The 23093-nt window shown below is 46.9% G+C and overlaps 1 protein-coding gene across 6 annotated transcripts; it reads right to left on the reverse strand.

Moving 5' to 3' along the window:
- Window positions 1-913: 913 nt before the first annotated feature.
- Window positions 914-23018, reverse strand: klhl3 (kelch-like family member 3). Of its 6 annotated transcripts, none has more exons than XM_086137626.1 (15): window positions 22984-23018; window positions 14895-15056; window positions 13450-13556; window positions 13238-13359; window positions 11999-12161; window positions 8098-8207; window positions 6022-6138; window positions 5051-5200; window positions 4776-4893; window positions 3818-4015; window positions 3525-3626; window positions 3310-3438; window positions 2707-2847; window positions 2466-2609; window positions 914-1594 (listed from the first exon to the last, which is right to left on the reverse strand). In XM_086137626.1, the coding sequence occupies exons 1-15, from the start codon at window positions 23001-23003 to the stop codon at window positions 1566-1568; spliced, it is 1812 nt and encodes a 603-aa protein (XP_085993752.1). In that variant the 5' UTR covers window positions 23004-23018; the 3' UTR covers window positions 914-1565. The 6 variants fall into 6 exon arrangements, with proteins under 6 accessions (XP_085993752.1, XP_085993736.1, XP_085993711.1 ...); XM_086137610.1 differs by lacking the exon at window positions 22984-23018 and adding an exon at window positions 18135-18282; XM_086137585.1 differs by lacking the exon at window positions 22984-23018 and adding an exon at window positions 16930-17290.
- Window positions 23019-23093: the final 75 nt, after the last annotated feature.

Here is a 23093-nt window from a genome sequence, read left to right on the forward strand (position 1 = left end):
ACTCCGAGGCCGAACCCTTCGGTCCTTGGCGAGGCCAAGGACGGGCTCGAGGAACACATCACTGGTTTTGGGGCACACATCGACAGACTTATTCACACTCAATCACACTTAGGGACAATTTAGAGAAGGGGTAGGGAACTCAGGCTCCACAAGAGCTATATACCGCCTATTTTAGATCTCTCTCGACTTCAACACACCTGATTCAAATGATCAGCATGCTCTGTTGAGGCCTGAAATAATTACGAACAATTGAATAAGGTGTGGTGGAGTAGGGAGGGATCTAAAACAGGCAGGATATGGCTCACGAGCAACTGGAGTTCCCTAACCCTTATTTAGAGTGTTCCACTAACCTGCCATGCATGTTTTTGGAGTGTGGGAGGAAACCGGCGTACCCGGAAAAAACCCAAGCAGGCAACGGGAGAACATGTAAACTCCACACAGGAAGGCTGGAGCCCGGAATCGAACCCCTGTGACCTCTGCATTGTGAGTCAGACAAAAATGCAATTAATTACAAGCGACCAGTTATTTAATGGGTATGAAATTCTCAGGGCGACCCGGAGTTCAAGTGGTTGGTGCATCAACCTCACAGGGCAGAGGCCGTGGGTTCGATCACAGCTCCGGCCTTCCTGTGTGGAATTTGCATGTTCCACCCCGAAGACGGCTGGGATAGGCTCCAGCACCCCCGCAAAAGAAGATGGATGGATGAAATTCTAATTTGTAATACGGTAGTTCAAAAAAGTAAGCACCCCGCTTCCAAAGTGCGCCTCATGAACCTGGAAGAAGTCGCATTCATACGACTCTGGTCCGTTCGTCCCTTTGTTCAGTGGCCTTATTTTTATTCTTTGATGACATCTTTGTCTGATAAAATGCTATGAATTACAACCAAAAAATAATTACAAATATGAAACAAAAGTGCCCTTTAAATAGTTTTAATCTGTGCAGATTTGCGTCGTGTCATTGAAAATCATCTGAAGCACAATATGAGAGACACGGTACAAAGACCCCACTTGAAACTGTAAATAGAATATAAATGCTTACCATGTAATAAATAAGCATAGCGTTTCTAAATCTACAGTGCATTTTGACACTTATGTACTTCATTTATGTTGCCAGTTGCCTAAAAACAAAAGTACATTTTTTTTTTGGTGGCACATTTGAAAACGCTCAGGACCACCATTTTGTTCATCAGTAGTGGATGACGTCAGCAGTGCTTCTCTTTCACCTGAAATGCTTACAAACTTTTTTTAAAAAACATCTTTTGAATATTCAAAATACATTTTCACGCGTTTTTAAGTGTGTTGTCCACATGAATAGGAGTGTAAGTGTTGTTGCTGGTGGTCCAATGGCACCGTCTGTGTCGTCCATCCTGAGAGCCTGAGAGTAAAAGTGTACTTGACACCAAAGTGCATCTGTTTGTTTTTATCTGGAGCATCCTCCACAATGTAAACAGCAACTCAATCCGGGTCCAACACACTTCCAGGATGAAACCCAACTGGCTCCTTTTAAGCAGCAACGGCTGGACCGGCGCTTTTCACCGGCGTCAAACGTCCGCCATTTTGCCACTCTCAAAAAGGTTTGTCAATGACTGCGACTCCTGGAAAAGGCACAATAAGTAGAGTTGGGGTTGGGGCGGGTGCACACTCGACCTGAAATAAACCCCTGACTGTATTTGTGGGATAAAACAATTGCCAGATGCTTTGCCAGGTTGAATAAATAAATACTGCAATGGCAATTAACACGTTATGAGGTGGAATCAATTCTCAATTCAAATCTACGCCTCATTATTTGTCTGTGTTTTATTTATTTATCGGTCTATGTGAGTAGCTGAGTGAGTGGTGTCGTCCACATTTCCATATGTTTCATGTGACATGAAGGAAGTGATAAAGGCATAGATTTGGTTGCGGTAATCTGTGCTTTAGTCTCATCTAAACTAACAAAGATATCCAGATCATCCTCAACTTTTGAACATAATGGGCTCTGAGAAGCTGTTTGAAAGTCAAATTGTTTGTAAATCAAGACATATTTAAATTCTTTTACAATTTTATTTAAAAAAATTTAATGTAAATTAAATTATACACAGTGTATGCACCGTATACTGCATGCACATACATTTCATTTTTTAAAAAACTAATGACATGCTACTATGATTAGCCTTCGTTTTATCGCGCGCACACACACACACACACACACACACGCTCGACTGGGTTGTGGCAGAAAGGGGAACTACAGTACCGTAATGTATGATGTGGCGGGCAGTTGAAAATATGAACTTGTGAACGCAATACTGTATTGTCATTTTACGACATTTATGGACATTTGTCAACATTTGTTCAATTCTACGAATGTTCGCCAGTGGAACGTTTGTAAGTTGAGAACGACGTGAATTGCTGATAAGAACATGCAGTTTTTCAATGAACAGCTACAGTCTGAAAGAGGAAGTGTGAAGAATGAAAAGTGTGTCTCACCGGCATAGCTGCGACCGTTGCTCATGTTGGTGGGAATGAGGCTCCATTTGTCTACGGCTGGGTCATAGAACTCCACGGAGGAAAGGTTGCATGAGCCGTCGTCGCCTCCAATCACATAGAGCAGACCATTGATTGCGCACACACCTGAAATACCACACACACACACACGCACACACATAGTGCTGCAATGCTCCATGCTAATGTTTATTGTTGTTGTTGTGTGACGACAGTGTGATCTAACCGGCATTGCGACGGCACATGTTCATGTCACACACGGGTCTCCACGTGTTGTTGGACGGGTCATAAACCTCCACGCTCTTCCTCACTAAAGGTCCGTCATGGCCGCCGGCCGCATACAGCTGCCCCCCCAAAACTCCCACACCTGCAAAGGTGCGTGGTTGCGTTAAAATGTTGCATTTTGCATTCAAACAGGACGCCATTTTAAGACACTGCTGATAAACATGCAGTTTGATAGGATTGATTGGATGTATGCGTGTGTGTGTGTGTGTGTGTGTGTGCCCCAGCAAGTGAGTGAGTGATTGATAGGGCTGAAAGATTTTGAAAAACAATCCAATCATGATTTTCTTTAACATTGCCTTTGCGATTAAATGGGTCATTGTTTTTTTTCAAGGTCCTCTTGCCATGTTTTGTTTTTTAAACACAAAGCAATAAATTAATCTGTATTACCATAAACAAAATCAGATTTATTATCCATAAATGAATTGGTGTTATAGGTGAGGCTTCGCTTTTTGAAAACTGCATTCCACTCCACTTGATGATGTCGATTTGAATCTCGTTAACTGTTCGGCCCGAGCGAGTAAGTGTGTCACTGACTTCGTCTTACCTGCTCCACTGCGCCGTGTGCTCATATCAGCAACGTAGCTCCACTGATCAGAGACGGGGTCGTATTCCTCCACTGTGCTGAGACACTGACGAGACGCTCCATCGTAGCCCCCGACCGAGTACAATTTACCTGCGACACACGCTCACACATAGGTCACGTGATCTCTCTCGCTCGCTCTCTCTGAATCACACGCGCGCACACAGAGGTGTTCATACCGTCAATCACACCAACGCCAACGCTGCTACGCCGCGTGTTCATGGACATCACGTATGTCCATTCATTACTTTTTGGATTGAACACTTCCACCGTGGACAAACCTGTACGCAACATACAGAGACAAGGAATTGCGCATCCGTCACTAAACAGGACAGCTATTTAAATGTTGTCTTCGTCTAGTATGCATGAGTCCTGATGTCGATGCTGTGCATCAGTCACGACTGCAGAGAGCCGTTCCAAAGGTGTTTAGCGACCATATGACATGTGGGAGTGTGTGTGTGTGTGTGTGTACCTATGCTGCCGTTAAAGCCTCCCACGGCGTAGAGCAGCCCCCCCAACATGGCCGCCCCGAGCGTGCTGCGTCTCTCCTGCATGCTGGCCACGGGGCTCCACTGATCCCTGGAGCCATCGTACACGTCCACGGTCCTTTCACGCAGAGAACTGTTGAAGCCGCCCACAGCGTACACTCGACCTGCTAGCGATACCACGCCTGCACACACAATTTCCCGACATATAGATAGATAGATAGAGATATCCCCCCCCCCCCACACACACACACAGCATCCGGAAAGTATTCACAGCGCTTCACTTTTTCATCATTTTGTTACGTTGCAGCCAAGTAGTTTTCAAACTTTGTAAAGCAAGTGCCACTTCAAAAATGTGAGCCGCCACAGCAAACGGAGTCAGAACGTGCACAGGAAGATTGCCATGTCCGCATGGAAGCAATAAGTGGAATCTGAACACCAAAAGTTGCACTTTTCAGATCTTTCCGCAGATTCTCAATTGGATTCAGGTCTGGAGTTTGACTTTGCCATTCTAACATCAGTTTTTGTTTCGTTTTGAACCCTTCCATTGCAGATTTGGCTTGATGTTTAGGATCGTTGTCTTGTTGAAAGGGAAACCTCCATCGCAGTCTCAGGTCTTTTGCAGACTCCAACAAATTTTCTTCCAAAATGGCCCTGTATTTAGCTACATGGATCTGCCTATCAACTCTACTCATAATAGGCAGGGGATTACTTATATCGATTTCTTCGTGTCTTATTCTCAATCAGCAAGAATCTCAAAATAACGTTTTACACTTTGTGCTGTGTGTAAAATTTCCATTGAAAAAAATACTCTGACCTATTTTGGAACAAGGCTATCACAAATTGGAGCGAGATTCTTCTTCAGATTCACTGTGGAGTCTATGTTTTGTGTTGCCATGGTGACCACGACACACAAAGACATATACAGGTATATACAATATGTACCTGCTCTGCAGCGTCTTGACGGCAGCTCGGCGACTTGGTACCATCGATCTTCTTGGATGTCGTAACATTCCACACTGCGGATGGCTTTGGGGGCCTGGCCGCCAACCACCATCATAACCTGACCAAACACATATACACATTAACACACACACACACACGCACACACGCACACACACACACACACACACACACACACACACGCATACACACGCACGCACACGCACAGTAAGACACAGAGACCGGCACACGCACAATATTGAAACCCGTGGGAGTACCTTGGGGATGCTGACAGGCGTGCGTGGTCGCGTCCTGTCCGTCTTGATGAGGTGTCTCTGGTCAGCGGGAAGTAGGTGGTACTTCATGGCCTCAATGAGGAAATCCTTACAGGTGTTGTTGTTCTTGATCAGCGCCTCTTCTTCTACTATCTGAAAGAGAAGGTACTGGTCAGTGGAGGATGCACTCACGTGGACACTTGCAAACATGTGGGTCTGGCATAGGAGGCGGTGAAGAGAAAAGGATGGGGGAGTGGGATCAGGGACGGACGGGTCGGCCAAGCAAGGCTCAGTCTCATAGTAGGGAAGGGTTGGGGTTACAAATGGGGGTAATGGTTTCAAACTATGTTTGGAGTTTAAAACTCAGGGTTAGGGGTGCTTCGCACGTTCGTATTTCACCTTAGGTTTACAAGATGGAGTTTGTGTTTCAAGTTTGAAACATTCATTGGAAACCCTAACCAGGGTCAGGTTTTCAAACAAGGGCTTTGATCAGTGCAGAATTACTGGAGTGCACTAGCAGAATGATTTCATTCACCACTCATGTTTTCAGGGGATGGCAAGTCACAAAATGTCATTACAGATTAGTTCTATGCGCACTTATGACTTTCTTATTTAGACAGACATCCGCCCCTACACACCTGCCCGGCGCCTCAGGTCTGCGGACCAGACATTATTGGAGGTACCGAGAACTAGGCTGAGGCTCAGAGGGGAATACAGTTGAGTTGAGTTGAGAGACAGGCTTTGAGGGCATATTGTGGTATTTTTGGGTGTTTCAGAAAGCGCACAAAAAACTCATATCGTTCATTTTCATGAAATAGCTGTGGAACAGCTGAACAAAAACACAAATATGTGAATTCATGAGTGGTGAACCTCAAATGTGCAGGGAATTACCAGACAAAAACTTCATTTAACAGACCTTCATGGCTCCACTTTATAACTGTGTTTGAGCATGTGTGCGCCCCACATTGACTGACCTGAACCAGGTAGTCTCTGGACAGCAGCGGCAAGCGGACGTGCTCCATCAGTTTGGGCATGTGCTCCACACGGGAGCCTTTGTCCTGTTTGATCCACCAGATCATCGCCTCAAACACCTCCGCGAGCCAGCAGGGGAAGCCCAAGAGAAGCACAGTTAAAAGTCAATTCAGATCACAGTACTGTACAATCAGGATGAGGGGTCCTGGCCCATTTTGGGGGGTGCTCAAGCACTGCTACAGAGAATCCCAGCACGCCTAAAACATAAAGATGGGGGTCATTAATTTGACATGTGTGGCTTGATTGGTAATAATTAAATCGTTGAGCTTGGGAAAACGCATAAGAGCTGAAAACTACACCTTCACACAGATAGAGTTCACTTTTATTGCAACATTTTCAACACACGGGTACAAAATATTGACTTTTATATTGCTGCAAGTGGCGCGCGCGCACTGTATGTAAAGTTTGCCTTTAAGAGACAAAGAAAACCCTTTGGAAGCAACTTAAAATCGAGTAAAACAATACAGTAGTTTGTTGAAACTCATATATTGTAATCCCAAATATAAATCACCCCCATCTATTACCTCAGAAATGGTTTGCTCCTCCAAAATCCCTCCCACCTCTAGCTGTTGCAACGACCTGCATGTAGTACATTTCTTAACCCTCCTGTTGTCCTCGGTTCAAAATGACCCGTCACTGTGTTAAAAACGCCCCAAAAAACCCCTAAATGATATTTTTTTAACTTGAAATTTTATGACTTTTCCTAGATTGGCCCCAACTGCAGAAAAATTGAAATGTTGTTTTTATTCACATTTCCATGGAAGCTCTACAAAAAAAAGTGCAAAGGTGGTCTTCGGGTCAAAATGACCCATGAGGCAAATAGGGTTGAAATCAAGGTCACCAAGTTATTTACACACCATAGAATGTTTCAATGTTTTAGTTGTGTCTCAGATCAATTAGTAGAACACGTGAACAAGACAGTAGCAGACATAAACAAGACAAGATAGGTGGCGTTCTCGAAGATGGCAGAACTCTTTTTTGTGGATTTGAAGGGGTTATAAAGGTGCTACAGAGGACAGGACTCCGAATTCTCTCTTTGCTGACGCCATGAGTGTGCGTTATGACATTCAAGAGGCTCTAGAGCTGATTTTTTCTGCTGTCCAGCAAGACAACTGATTCAGAAGAGGAAGTAGAGGATGTATCAGAAGAAGATGGGGAGGAATATAACCCAGAGTATGATGAATCATCTTCAGAACAAGAAGAAATCCCTGAAGCTGAAAGAGAGACTTTCCTTTCAAAAAATGGCAAAATAACATGGTCCTCAGCAGCATACAACCAACAAGGCAGGCATGCTGAACAAAATGTACAGGAGCTCCTGAGAAACCTGATGATCCACCTTCCACGGCCACTTCCCCAGCGAGGGCAAGTAAGAAGAAGAAATGCCAGTTCTGCCCTCAAAAGAAGGACTGTAAAACACATACTGTGTGCTATAGGTGAAAGAAATATATCTGCAAAGGCTGTGCACTTGCATACTGCGCTACATGTGCTAATTAGTTGAATGGGTTATATTATTTTTCATATTTTTGTCTTGTATTGTATTGTCCTAAATAGTTTACTGGAGGAAAAAAAAGAAAGAAACTTTAGTCATTGGAATGAATACAAATGCATCCATAACTCATTTTCGCACATTTTTTCCTTTTCTTAAGCTATAGAAATCCAAGTGAAGAGGGAGAACTATATCACACATAATGTGGTGAAGGACAAGTTGTTTCTTCAAGTAATATGAAATTTGGTGTTTAAAATTCAATTTAGCTGCTTATTTGGGGGGTTTAGTGAAGATGGGTCATTTTGACCCGGAGGACACAGGGTGTGTACAGGAAATGAGGACAACAGGAGGGTTAAGTTCAATCACCCAATCCCCCACACACTATTATCATTACCAGTCCTATGTTTTGCTGCATTTACAAAGAAATAAGAGGTAACTGTTTATGTTTTAGGTGTCTGAGGGGTTTTTTTTCTAGCTTGGAGTCGATTCCGGCCCAGGCCGACTGTCTTTTTGTGTGTGTGTGTGTTCTCACCTTCTCCTCTGTGGACACAGTGAGCTTGTCGCTGGAGAAAAGGCTGCAGACCTGCTGCAGGGACAGGGATGCAAACTCCTCACACTGGACCACCTCTGAGAAATGCTGCTCTGTGAGACAGAAAAACGAACACAATTGATCAGACGTCCAAGAAAATGAAACACATTACACACACACGTTCTCCAAAGTGGACGACAAGCCACTCTATGACACCAAATGAATACATTTAAAAATCAATGAATAAACAATCAATCAAATAAAACGATTCACCCTTTGAAGTGTGGCCTGGACAAGTAAGGATCGTGTAACATTCATGCTTGCAATTTATAATTAATGGATTGAGGCAACACAAAACAGCCAAAGTCAAAGAAAAAGCAAAACTCTCCAGCGTTATTTTGCAATAAGTTCAATTTCTGGTTCCATTTTTCAATTCATGATTTTTAAAGACTTGTGAGGCATATAATCTAGACATTTGCAGGAACGTTTTTGGTGTTCCCCTCCGTGAGTCGTCACTTTACCGTGGTGGAGGGGTTTGTGTGTCCCAATGATCCTAGGAGCTAAGTTGTCTGGGGCTTTATGCCCCTGGCAGGGTCACCCATGGCAAACAGGTTCTAGGTGAGGGGCCAGACAAAGCACGGCTCAAAGACCCTTATGATGAGAAAAATATATGGACCAAGGTTTCCCTTGCCCGGACGCGGGTCACCGGGGCCCCCCTCTGGAGCCAGGCCTGGAGGTGGGGCTCGTTGGCAAGCGCCTGGTGGCCGGGCCTACACCCATGGGGCCCGGCCGGGCACAGCCCAAAGAGGCAACGTGGGTCCCCCTTCCCTTGGGCTCACCACCCATGAGAGGGGCCAAAGGGGTCGGGTGCAATGTGAGCTGGGCGGCAGCCAAAGGCGGGGACCCTGGCGGTCCGATCCTCGGCTGCAGAAGCTAGCTCTTGGGACATGGAATGTCACCTCTCTGGCAGGGAAGGAGCCCGAGCTGGTGTGTGAGGCAGAGAATTTCCGACTGGATATAGTCGGACTTGCCTCCACACACAGCCTGGGTTCTGGTACCAGTTCTCTCGAGAGGGGTTGGACTCTCTTCCACTCTGGAGTTGCTCACGGTGAGAGGCGCAGAGCAGGTGTGGGCATACTCATTGCCCCCCGGTTCAGTGCCTGTACATTGGGGTTCACACCGGTAGACGAGAGGGTTGCCTCCCTCCGCCTTCGGGTGGGTGGACGGGTCCTGACTGTTGTTTGTGCATATGCACCAAACAGCAGCTCAGCATACACACCCTTTTTGGAGTCCTTGGAGGGTGTGCTGGAGAGTACTCCTGCTGCGTGACTCCCTTGTTCTGCTGGGGGACTTCAATGCTCACGTGGGCAATGACAGTGAGACCTGGAGGGGCGTGATTGGGAGGAACGGCCCCCCCGATCAGAACTCGAGTGGTGTGTTGTTATTGGACTTCTGTGCTCCCCACGGATTGTCCATAACTAACACCTTGTTCAAACATAAGGGTGTCCATATGTGCACTTGGCACCAGGACACCCTAGGCCGCAGTTCGATGATTGACTTTGAAGTTGAATCATCGGATTTGCGGCCGCATGTTCTGGACACTCGGGTGAAGAGAGGGGCGGAGCTGTCAACTGATCACCACCTGGTGGTGAGTAGGCTCCGATGGTGGGGGAAGATGCCGGTCCATCCTGGCAGACCCAAACGTATTGTGAGGGTTTGTTGGGAGCGTCTGGCGGAATCCCCTGTCAGAAGGAGTTTCAACTCCCACCTCCGACAGAGCTTTTCCCATGTTCCGGGGGGACATTGAGCCCGAGTGGACCATGTTCCGTGCCTCTATTGTTGAGGCGGCCAATCTGAGTTGTGGCCGTAAGGTGGTTGGTGCCTGTCGTGGCGGCAACCCCCGTACTCGCTGGTGGACACCAGCAGTAATGGATGCCGTCAAGCTGAAGAAGGAGTCCTATCGAGCCTTTATGGCCTGTGGGACCCCAGAGGCAGCTGACGGGTATCGACTGGCCAAGCGGAACGCAGCTTCGGTGGTCGCCGAGGCAAAAACCGGAGCGTGGGAAGAATTCGGTGAGGCCATGGAAGCCGACTTCCGACTTCAAGGAAATTCTGGTCCACCATCCGACGTCTCAGGAGGGAGAAGCAGTGCACCACTAACACTGTGTACAGTGGGGATGGGGCGCTGCTGACTTCGACTCGGGACGTTGTGAACCGGTGGGCAGAGTACTTCGAAGACCTCAACTCCACCAACACGCCTTCCTTGGAGGAAGCAGAGCCTGGGGACTCTGAGGTGGGCTCTCCTATCTCTGTGGTTGAAGTCACCGATGTGGTTAAAAAGCTCCTCGGTGGCAGGGCCCCGGGGGTGGATGAGATCCGCCCGGAGTTCCTCAAGGCTCTGGATGTTGTGGGGCTGTCCTGGTTGACACGCCTCTGCAACATCGCGTGGTCAACAGGGAGAGTGCCTCTGGATTGGCAGACCGGGGTGGTAGTCCCTCTTTTTAAAAAGGGGGACCGGAGGGTGTGTTCCAACTACAGAGGGATCACACTCCTCAGCCTCCCTGGTAAGGTCTATTCAGGGGTGCTGGAGAGGAGGGTCCGTCTGGAAGTCGAGCCTCAGATTGAGGAGGAGCAGTGTGGTTTTCGTCCCGGCCGTGGAACAGTGGACCAGCTATACACCCTTAGCAGGGTCCTCGAGGGTATGTGGGAATTCGCCCAACCAGTCTACATGTGTTTTGTGGACTTGGAGAAGGCGTTTGACCGTGTCCCTCGGGGAGTTCTGTGGGGGGTGCTTCGTGGGTATGGGGTACCGAACCCCCTGATACGGGCGGTTCGGTCACTATACCACCGATGTCAGAGTTTGGTTCGCATTGCCGGCAGTAAGTCGGAATCGTTTCCAGTGGGGGTAGGACTCCACCAAGGCTGCCCTTTGTCACCGATTCTGTTCATAACCTTTATGGACAGAATTTCTAGGCGCAGCCAAAGCGTTGAAGGGTCCGTTTTGGGGGCCTCAGTATTGCATCCCTGCTTTTTGCAGATGATGTGGTGCTGTTGGCTCCTTCAAACAGGGCTCTCCAACTCTCACTGGAGCGTTTCGCAGCCGAGTGTGAAGCGGCTGGGATGAAGATCAGCACCTCGAAATCTGAAACCATGGTCCTCAGTCGGAAAAGGGTGGAGTGCTCCCTCCGGGTCGGGGAGGAGATCTTGCCCCAAGTGGAGGAGTTCAAGTATCTTGGGGTCTTGTTCACGAGTGGGGGCAGGAGGGAGCGAGAGATCGACAGGCGGATCGGTGCAGCGTCTGCTGTGATGCGGACGTTGTATCGGTCTGTCGTGGTGAAGAAGGAGCTGAGCCAAAGGGCGAAGCTCTCAATTTACCGGTCGATCTACGTTCCAACCCTCATCTATGGTCACGAGCTATGGGTCGTGACCGAAAGAACGAGATCCCGGTTACAAGTGGCCGAAATGAGTTTTCTCCGCAGGGTGTCCGGGCTCTCCCTTAGAGATAAGGTGAGAAGCTCGGTCATCCGGGAGGGGCTCAGAGTCGAGCCGCTTCTCCTCCACATTGAGAGGAGCCAGATGAGGTGGCTTGGGCATCTGATTCGGATGCCTCCTGAGCGCCTCCCTGGTGAGGTGTTCCGGGCATGTCCCACCGGGAGGAGACCCCGAGGAAGACCCAGGACACGCTGGAGAGACTATGTCACCCAGCTGGCCTGGGAACGTCTCGGGATCCCCCGGGGAGAGCTGGAAGAAGTAGCTAGGGAGAGGGAAGTCTGGGCTTCCCTGCTAAAGCTGTTGCCCCCGCGACCCGGCCCCGGATAAGCGGTAGATGATGGATGGATGGTTTTTGGTGTTCGACTTCGAAGGTTCCATTGCGACACACGTGTCGATAATACGAGCATCTTACCAGCATATGCATGCGCCTGTCCGACGAGCTGCGTGCACGTGTGCACGTCTGCGAAGGCTCTGATACCCAAGCAGTTAGAAGGATGGAGCTGAGACTGCAGGAAATCACAGCATGCCTGACGCACGTCCATCAGCTGCAGAAGACTGGCAGCTGGAAGCAGAACCTGAATGAAGAAACACGCACGCACGCGCGCGTGCACACACACACACACACACACACACACACACACACACACACACACACACACACACACACACACACACACACACATACACACACACACACACACAAAGCTCTCTTGACAAAAGCATAATATGGAGGGGTTTTGTGGTGCTTCCCCCCCACCCCAGTACTCAATTGTCACTGTGCTTCTTTATCGAGGCTTTGCGTAGTGTAAATTCTGTCACTGTGATTCCTTGCCAGATTTTTGTCCAGTGCAATTCTGTCAAGCTGCACTTCTTTTTCAGTCTTTTGAATAGTGCATTGTTGTCACTCGGTGCTTCATTTTCAGGCCTTTGCATAGCGCACTTCAGTCATCCTGCTTCGTTTCCAGATGTCCGCATAGCACACTGCTGTCAAACTGTACTGTGCAAGCAGTTGGTTCTTCTTTTTTAGCCTTTTGTGAAGGTGGTGTAAAATGGTGAATAGAACCCAAGGAGCAAGAGGGCATCACAAACAACCAGAACACATTAAAAGCATGTTAAACAGGGCCGAGTAAATGGGACGGCAATCCACAAAACGCATTAGTGGTGGTGCTTTCATGAATGACGATCGCAGTTAACAGTGGGAGGATTTCCCGTCTCTCTCCATGTGCACACTTCCTGGACTAATAATGACAGGAAGTGTACAAAATGAAGACATGAATCCAAATGTGTACACAGCTGGAATTAAATGACAAGAGAAGATTGAAATTGTGTTTCTAAGAAGGACCCTGTTTCACAGAAAGCGAGCAAACTTAAAAAAACAAAAACAAAAAAAACAAACAGCGCAACTATTGCAATGAATTAGGCATAGAGCCGATGATGATTAAATATCGTCACAAGCACAGCAACGATCCATCCACTCATCCATGCTGAGATGGTCACAAAACGTGTAGAACTCCACACTTATTTTCAACAAAAATGTTGTGCATAACTTGAAAAGTTAATAAAAAGGGTCATTTGTAACATCCAGTTCCATTGTAACTGAAGTTGTGAATTGCAACCTGAAAATCGGCCAGGGTTCACTGTATTATTTCACCTGTACATTGTCCTCAGTGACTTCTATCTGAGCCGTGTAGATGTAGTCCACCAGCATGGTGAGCGTGGGGCCGTCCACCTCGCCAATCTCCACCTGCTGGGCCTTGCTCTCACTCATGTCACCTACACATGAACATAAACACTGATGCACATGCATTCAATGTTGATGTGTGCGCACATGCACACACGTTAAAAATAGAATGTAGTAACTACCTGTGAACATGGCACAGAAGTAGGGGCTGGAGGCTGCCAGGACCACCCGGTGTGCCGCCACCATCACGCTTCCTGCGACCAGCTGGACATCACACAGCATCTTTTTCCTAATGGGCAATGGGCACCCAAAATGAAAGTTTTTAGGAGTTTCATGTTTTATGGTGATGCGTGGCATTTTTAGAAACTAGAATAGATCTCCATGACAAATTTGTCTACACTTGGAAGGAGTCAAAAGGACCCTCAAATGACCATTTCTGAGCAACTTGGCAGACTTCCTTTGGTGTGGTTATTTGGGACTTTTTTTTTGTTGTGGGACTACTAATGATAAACCTGCCTGCCAATGTTTGCGTTGCTAAGTGAAACAAATGGCTTTGCATACTGATTTTTTTTAACTGATTGAAGCTAGCTGAGCCTACTGAGACAAAAATTGTAATTTTGGACAGCCTTTCCCTGTCTTTTCAGGCATAGCTTCTGCAGACCTTTGTGGGTCTACTTATGATAGAGATGTCTAACAAAATAATTGCCTAATTTTGTGTTGCTAAGTAAAACAGAAACTGACTGTGTGAAACTGACTTCTGAGACTTTTTCGTGTTTCATAATGAGCCATCAAATTCGCCGCCGTGCTGCAACCACAAGCAATGATAAAAACTTGAATATTCCTCAATTGAGCGTCACCCATTTTCATACAACTATCACATTTGAAACCAGTCCAAAAAAAATCTATTGGACAATTTTGATTTTGAACGACCATAAATGGCCGCCACAAACCAAAATGGCAGAATTCTGTGTGTTTTGGGACATTGCTTCTTTTGACTTTTTTGTGGGGCACTTTATGATCAACATGCCTACCACATTTTATCTAGTTGAGTGAATCCAATTTGGTGGGTTGAGGGGTTTTTTTTTTTCTTATCTCCAAATTGAGTGTCCCAAAATGGCGACTTCAAACCCCAATGGCCAACTGTGCGTTTATGAGCATGGTTACTGGAGACTTTTTTTGTGAGTTTACTAAACATAAACAAAATCAGGGGCAACATTTTCCAAATGTGAGTGAATGGCCCAAATCCTCCTAAATGTACACCGACAACCATCATAGTAGACTTTCTGTGTCTTTTGGACTTGGATTCTTGAGACTTTGTGTAGATTTATTTACTCGTGATAGATGTGTCAAACATGTCTATCGAATTTCATGTTTTTATGTGAAATTGGTTTCGGGGGTGGCACGGTGCTCGACTGGTTAGCAAGTCTGCAAGGCCCCCTGGCATGCCCTGCGTACCCGGCCCACGACTGCCCAAAAGAGAGCTGGGATAGGCTTCAGCATGACCGCGACCCTCATGAGCAAATTTTCAGGCCTTTGCATGAGTCCAAAATTATCATTAAATGTCTTGTCAACTTAAACACAAAAGGGCTGCTTCCCCAGGTAGAACTTCCTAACGACAACAACATACCCTCTGAGGTCATTCATGAGCCGGAATGCTTTCCTCATGTGCGTTTGGTTGAAGGTCAGCATTCCGCCATTTCCCGCCATGGACTCCTCCTCTCCTTCCGGCTCGGCGTGGCACATGGGACGCAATGGGACCTCCACATTGGCGACACATGATATGACGGGTCTGGAACAAAGTCCAAGATTTACCGGTACTCTATTTCCACAAATAGTGATCATAGGTGTTAATTTATTCAACAGCTGATGGGGAGAAGACTTTTCAGAATAATGTTAAATAATGGCAGAAAGTGGAGTTGAGAAAAAATATTAAGAAAAATGTGGCAAGAATTACAGTAGAAAGAAAACACGGAGGCAAACAGCATTGTGGAGTGAACAGACTTCCTCTCGTCTTCTTGGGCATGCATTCTTTGGACTTTTTGTGGGTCTATTAATAGACATGCCTACCAAATGTTATGTTGCTAAGTGATACTGGCTTCAGGGGCTAAATTTTCAAATGACAATTAAGGTGAATGGCCAAAATCACCCCCAAAAATTGGATGCTTCAAACCGAAATGGCTGACTTCATGTGCCTTTTCACGTATGGCTTCTTGAGACTTTTGTGCGTCTACTCATGATAGAAATCCCTTCCAGATTTCATGTTAAGTGAAACAGGCTTCTGGTGCAGATTTTTCTTAAATTCTATTATGCCCCTAAAATGGATGCTTCAAATCAAAATGGCTGACTTCATGTGTCTTATCACGAATCACCGCTTGACACTTTTAATGTCTGTCTACTACTTGGCAGCACAGTGTTTGACTGGTTAGCAAGTCCGCCTCACAGTACACAGTTCTGCGTTTCAAATCCTGGCTGTGACCTTCCTGTGTCGAGTTTGCATGTTTTCACCGTGCTTGGGTTTTCTCTGGATACTCCCCCCGCCACCCCCCCTCACACACACACACCTTCCCAAAACATGCGTAGCAGGTTCATTGGACACAACATATTGTCCCCAAGTGTGATTGTGAGTGTGAATGGTGGTTGTTTGCCTATGTGTACCCTGTGACTGACTAGCAACAAGTTCTGGGTGTACCCCGCCTGCTGCCCGAAGACATTGCAGCACACCCATGACCCTCTTGAGGATAAGGAGTTCAAATATTGGATGGATAGATATTCCTAGAAATTTCATGTTGCTAAGTGAAATTGGCTTCTGGGACTGGATATTTTGAATTAGTGTGAATGTACAAAAATTATGATGAAGAGGTGGCCGATATCAAGGCCATTGATCGTGATTGGAGATTTTCGTGGAAAGGTTTGTGACCAGCATCAGTTGATCAATGCCTTGAGTGTCCGATCACAAACACCAATCACCCACAGCTCGTACTTTGCAGCCTGCAGCCAATTTGAAACCAGAACGCGAGCAGCGTAGCGGCCCCTCCCTTTTCCTGAATACGGTACTGCACATTACAGACCAAACCAGGGAGTGAAGCACAAGAAATGTTCGTGCATTTTCTGCACCAAAGATTTTAAATAATGTTCTGTTTTGTATAAGAAATCACTGAAAATTTGAAGATAATGTTTTTTTAAATCTAATTCACCAATGAATTGAAAAAAATTTACAGCCTGATTAATTATTGAAAGGATCGGAGTGAGCAGCTCTAAAAGTGAAAAATGTGCAGCAATCCATGTGATCAGTTTGCGAATCTGTATCAGCCGATGTTAGTTTCAGTTGTCAGTTTGTTTGTTTGTTTGCTTTAATTTAGCTTACCGTATTTTCACGACCATTCGACGCACCGTATGGTTGGGCGCAGTCTCATTAATGGGTGCTATTTCTGTATTTTACACATAGACAAAACGCACTGTATGATTGGGCGCAATTTTAAAGTGGTAAAACATACGCCAGCTTAAACATACGGCATGCATGCGCGCACGCTAAAAACACGTTAGCTTGTAGCATACGGTAGCATGCCAAGACATACAGATACAAGCTAAAAACACGTTTTTAAAAAGGCAACGGAAAACTGAGTTCCGTTGTATTTTATTTAGCCATCGTACAATGTACTCACGTTTTTCGATCAATCATCACCCAGAAATCCATCAAAGTCCTCATCCTCTGTATCAGAATTGAACAATTGTGCAAGTACCGGTAATCCATCAAAAACGCCGTGTTCCCTCTCGTTGTCAGTCACTCTCATTGCCATGTGGCTCCACAGAAATGATGCCGGCTTTGCCAAAAACTCGAACAACAGTGCAAGCAGACACGTTCGTCCAAGCAGCCACAATCCATTCGCAAATTGTGGCGTAACTCGCCCGGCGCTGCCTCTCACTCTTTGTAAAGTTGTGTTTGCCATCGATCATTCATTGTTCCCATGCCGTTCGCAACTTTACTTTGAACGCCCGGTTGATGCCGATGTCCAGCGGTTGGAGTTCTTTAGTCAAGCCTCCGGGAATAACGGCAAGCTCAGAGTTCATTTGCTTGACTTGGTTTTTCACCGCTGCTGTGAGATGGGCACGCATGCCAAAAGCATAACCGATGGCTTGAAGTTTGAACTGAGCTTCGTAGGCGTGTCTCTTTGTAGAATTTATTTTCGGGGGTTCTTAGAAACCAAAACCGAAGTTGTTTTGCAACAATGCACATAGCCACACTCTATACAGGTGTTGGTACCTGCTTGTCGCGTCCCTTTAGCGTCCACTTACACGCCCACCCTTCACTGATTGGCGGACTTCTTCCCTGCATGCCTGTCACTCACGTCTGCCTTTTCTCGCTCTTTCTCTCCATATATGTATATATACACGCCCACCCTTCACTGATTGGCCGACTTCTTTGCCGCATGCCTGTCCACAGTCACTTCCGCCTTTTCTCTATATAAACAGCGTGTCGGCTGTCAGTCAGGTTTTGGAACTCAGCGCATAGACAAGACGCTCCGCATCATAAGGCGTCCTGTCCATTTTGGAGAAAATTTTAGACTTTTAATGGCGCCTTATAGTCGTGAAAATACGGTACTTTATTTCCACAATGTTGCGTCCAGAAACAAAAACACAATATTGCTGAGTTGTACATTGTGAAACCTCAGTAATCCATGTACAAGAGAACTATTTCAACCTAAGAATAGTTAGTTAGTTAGTTCCGCCCGCTCCTATTTGGAACATTGGGCGACGAGCCTCCTCCATTTGTTCCGGTCACTGGCGACCCTTCTTGCTCCATGCCAGCTGACACCCATCTCACTGAGGTCTTCTTTGGCAGTCTGTCTCCACGTCTTCTTTGGCCTACCTCTCTTCCTCTTTCCACCCTCTGGCATCCAGTCCATGGCCACACTTGCCGGTCTCTCTCTTGGCAGCCGGAGTACGTGGCCGATCATTTTCCTTCTCCTTTCAGAGACAATGTCTGACAGTTCAGCCACTCCTGCCCTCTTCATCACCTCCTCGTTGGTGATGTGGTCTCTCCATGAGATCCTCAGGATGGATCTCAGGCAACGCCGATGAAAGACATCTAACTTGTTGGTAATGTTGGCTGTCTTCATCCATGTCTCACAGGCGTAAATCGCTGTTGGGATAACCACTGACATATAGAGGCGTAGCTTGGTGGTCGTAGTGATGGCTTTCGATGACCAGATGTTGCGGAGGCGTTGGAACACTCCCGCAGCTTTACCAAGTCTACTGTTGACGTCTTTCTCCACACCACCTGTATTTGAGATGTTACTCCCAAGATATGTGAAGCTGTCAATGTACTCTATGTCATGTTGGTGTAGAGTGAGTGGTTGAAGGTGTTGGTGCTGTCCGACGGCCATGGCCATGGTCTTTTCCTGGCTAATTCGTAAACCGACCTTAACTCCGTGCTCATGCAGATTGTTGGTCAACTCCTGGAGTGCGGGCTGGGTGTGACTTAACAGAGCCAAATCATCTGCAAATTCCAGGTCAGCTAGTCTGCTCCCTCCCCACTTGATACCAACTTTTCCCCTGTGATGGACTTCCTCATCACAAAGTCAATTATGATGATGAAGAGTAGGGGTGACAGAATGCAACCCTGTCTTACACCAGTGACAATGTCAAAATCATCAGTTGTCCCACTGTTGGTTTTGACACAACAGGTTGAGTTGTGGTACAATGACCTGAAGATGTTGATGTACTTGAGGGGTACACCATACAGCTGGACGATCTGCCACAGTGACTCCCGGTGGATGCTGTCGAAGGCTTTCTTGAAATCGATATAGTTGATCATGAGTGGTGTCTGAAGTTCTTGGCACTGCTCTATGATGTTTCGAAGGGTAAAGATCTGTTCGGCGCAAGACCTTCCCTTCCTGAAACCGGCTTGCTCTTCCCTCAAGATGTTATCCACTTCATCTTTAAGGCGATGTAGCAGGACACTGCAGAATACCTTGCTGGGGATTGACAGCAGTGTAATGCCCCGCCAGTTATTGCAGTCTGCGAGGTTTCCCTTCTTAGGAAGCGTGACAATGACCCCACGTCTCCAGTCGGCAGGAACCTCTTCAGCATGCCAAATCAGGTTGAACAGGTGGGTAAGGCTCTCCACAACAGCGTCTTGGCCGTGTTTCAACATCTCGGCAGCTACCTCATCGAGTCCCGGTGCCTTGTTGTTCTTAAGGCCCTTGATTGCTTTGGCAACCTCAGTCTCGGATATCTCTTTCGATGTAATATTTAGAGCTGGAGCTGGTGTCTCTTGATCGAAATTGAAGAGCACGGGAGGCATTGGTTGGTTGAGAACCTCCCTGAAGTGTTCCAGCCATCTTGCTTCTTGCTCCTCGTCGCTTAGAAGTGTCCTGCCATCCTCTCTCCTGATTGGCACGCTAGAGCTGCTCCTGGAGTTGGTTAGCTCCCGCACGATCTTGTATAGGGTCGTCGTGTTGTTGTTCTCGGCTGCTTCCTGTGCCTCTCTTGCTTTCTCTTCTAGCCACTGTCTTTTATCCTTCCTGCAACTCTTCTTCACTGCCCTGTCCAAGCGCCTGTACTCCTCGTCTTCCATCCTCCAGCTCCGGAGCCTCCTCTTTTGTTCTCTTTTTATCTTGGCCACTTTCCTTTCATCAATCAACTTCCAGGTGTTGTCTGTTATCCATCTCTCTTTGTTGGTACCCCTCTTTCTGCTGATAACTGCTTCTGCAGTTTCAGCAATGGCACAAGAGAACATACTCCACTGCTCCTCAATGTTTGCAAGGTGTTGTGATACCTTGAGCTTCCTACTCAACTCCTCACAGAAGCTTTCTGAGATGTTGTTATCCTTTAGCTTGTCCACTGCGTAAGGTCTCTTGGGCTGCACCTTTTTCACCTTCTTCAGCTTCAGCTTGATTTTACTCACCACAAGGAAGTGGTCTGAACCCACATCTGCACCTCTGTGGGAGCGAACGTCGAGCAATGACGAGCGCCACCTTGTGTTGATGCAGATGTAGTCCAGTTCGTTCTGGGTCCCGCCACCAGGTGAAACCCAGGTTACTTTGTGGATCCGCTTGTGCTCAAAAAAGGTGTTGCCAATGCTGAGGCCGTTGGTACTGGTTAGCATCAACAGTCTCTCCCCGTTGTCGTTCGTGGAGCCTGCAGACCCATGTGGTCCAACTGTGGCATTCAGGCCCCTTCTGTCATTATCCAGTTTTGCGTTGAAGTCTCCAATCAGCATTTTGATGTCATGTCTGGGGATTTCCTCAAGCACGGTCTGGAGCTGGTTGTAGAAGGTGTCTTTATCGTCCGCTGAGGCAGCTTCGGTTGGGGCATAGACTTGTACGATGGTTACTTTGGCATATCTGGTGTAGAGCCTTGCTGTAATAATCCGTTCATTCACCGGCTTCCATCCAATCAATGCTTTTGCTGCACTATTGGAGAGGATGATGCCGACTCCATGGGAATGGTGGTCTTGCTTCCCAGAGTACAGAAAAGTTGCTCCATCAACCACGAGACGCCCTTGCCCCGTCCACCTCATTTCACTAACGCCTAAGATGTCCAGGCGATAGTCCCTCATATTCTTCAGCACCTGGTCCATGCGACCAGACTGGAACATTGTGCGCACATTCCAGGTGCCTACTCTGGTGTTGGTTTTGGTTCCAAAGATCGGGGTCATCAGGGGTCGGGCTTCCTGCTGGATTTCACCCGGCCCCGTCATAGATACATCCAAGGATGTGCCGTCTCTTCTTCGCCGTGGTTTACCGGAATGGCTTCCTCTCGTCGTTTCTGTAACAGGTTTTGTTTTACAGGGTGAGGTTGTTAACCTCACGCCCAACCCCCAACCTGGAGGACCAGTTGGATGCAGTTTAACGTCGTACCCAGGACATAACCTAACCTAAGAATAACTAGTCTGCAAAACGATCAGATGCAACTCTTCAGGAGCGTGCGCTTCAGATTTCTTTTAAAGATAGGAAATGGGATAGATTGTTAGCCCAAAGGAAACCTGATGTCAATTCAACATCAATATTACATGAAAATCCAATATTCAACATCAAATTTACAGTGGCTCTCACACTCACTAGTCCCCGGGCCCCTTCCTTACGGGTTGCGTACAGTCTCAGGGTGCTGGATTTGGGATGGAACCCTCCATGCATGGTGAGGAGCCTTCGGGTCTTAATGTCCGTGGTCTGAATCTCTTCCTTTGGCCACCTTATTATTCCTGCAGGGTATCTGATCACTGGCAGGGCATAGCTGTTTATTGTCCGGGTCTTGTTCTTGCCATTGAGCTGGCTTCTTCGGACTTGCCTCACCCGTTGGAGGTATTTGGCTGTAGCCGCTTTCCTTGTTGCCAGTTCGAGGTTGCCGTTAACCAGGAGCTGATGTTAGGCTCCTCTGGTATCTCTACCAATGCCCTTCTGTGCTTCGCTCATGTATTGATCCCTGTGTCCACTTATCTTAGCCGCAATGATGCCTGACATGATCTTCCATGTTGTGGAGAGACAGGTTATTGGCCGATAGTTGGATGGGACTGCACCCTTTGAGGGATCCTTCATGATCAGGATCGTTCGCCCTTCGGTTAGCCATTCTGGGTGAGTCCCATCCCTCAGCAGCTGGTTCATTTGTGCTGCTAGGCGCTCATGGAGTGCTGTGAGTTTCTTTAGCCAGTATTTGTGGACCATGTCCAGGCCTGGTGCTGTCCAGTTTTTCATATTTGAGACTCTTTCCTGTATGTCTGCCACTGTTATGGTAACTGGGTTCTGTTCAGGGAGGTCGCTGTGCTCCTCTCTCAGTCACCAGCCATTGTGCACTGCTGTTATGTGCGACCTCCTTCTTCCATATGCTTTTCCAGTACCTTTCAGTTTCCAGTCTTGGTGGGCCTGCTCTGCTCTCTCATATCTGCTCTGCTCGCTCACACACACACACACACACACACACACACACACACACACACACATACATACATACATACATATATATATATATATATATATATATATATATATATATACACACACACACACACACACACACACACGAGAGAGCAGAGCAGACCCACCAAGACTGGAAATTGAAAGGTACTGGAAAATCCAGGCTAGCTATATATGTGTGTGCGTGCGTATGTATATCACAGGAAAAAAAGTGTTTGTTCGATACAGCTGTTGCACGTAAGTGATGAGAATGACACCACCACTGCCTCGATTTGAGCCACAAAATACCCCGTTACCTTTGACAAGTTCCAAACCCCTACACATTGGCTTTCATTGAACATTACAACATTTGTCAACACTGAACGATTCACCCAATTGTTCTTTGATATAATCCAATACCACCTGAGACACTTAGTAATATTTTCGTTGGAAAAAACGACGATTTATTTTCAAGTTGAGCAACGTTAGCTTTTAGTATATTTAACTTTACTACTTGCACCACCTGACAGGAATTGTTGATGGGCTTGTTAATGTTGGACGGTGACGAGAAAGCAATGTTATGTTGCGACATGTGTCCCAAAACAAGTGAAGTTAAGGAGCAACTTAGCACGTTAGCTCACATCATCTTCAACAACAACGCTAGCTTATTAGTGGGAGGATGGGGGCACCTTCGCCAAGCAGGAAGCGTGTTTTCTTTGAAACGTTTGGCATTTGATTTGTGGACAAATGATCAAAAGGACGTGACGTAAGTGTTACGTGTTACGATATAAACTTGTATAGAGAGGAATTATTGAAAGAACTCACCCCGGCGACACATCGTCCATCCTGGCGGAGTTACCCAAACGCACCACCACGGTCGCCCACGGACACAGAGATCGTCTATTCCAAAATTATAACCACTCCGGTCACTTTTT

This window comes from Hippocampus guttulatus, chromosome 2 (assembly GCF_054856545.1).
Source record: "Hippocampus guttulatus isolate MCC_2025c chromosome 2, RoL_Hgut_1.0, whole genome shotgun sequence".
NCBI lineage: Eukaryota > Metazoa > Chordata > Actinopteri > Syngnathiformes > Syngnathidae > Hippocampus > Hippocampus guttulatus.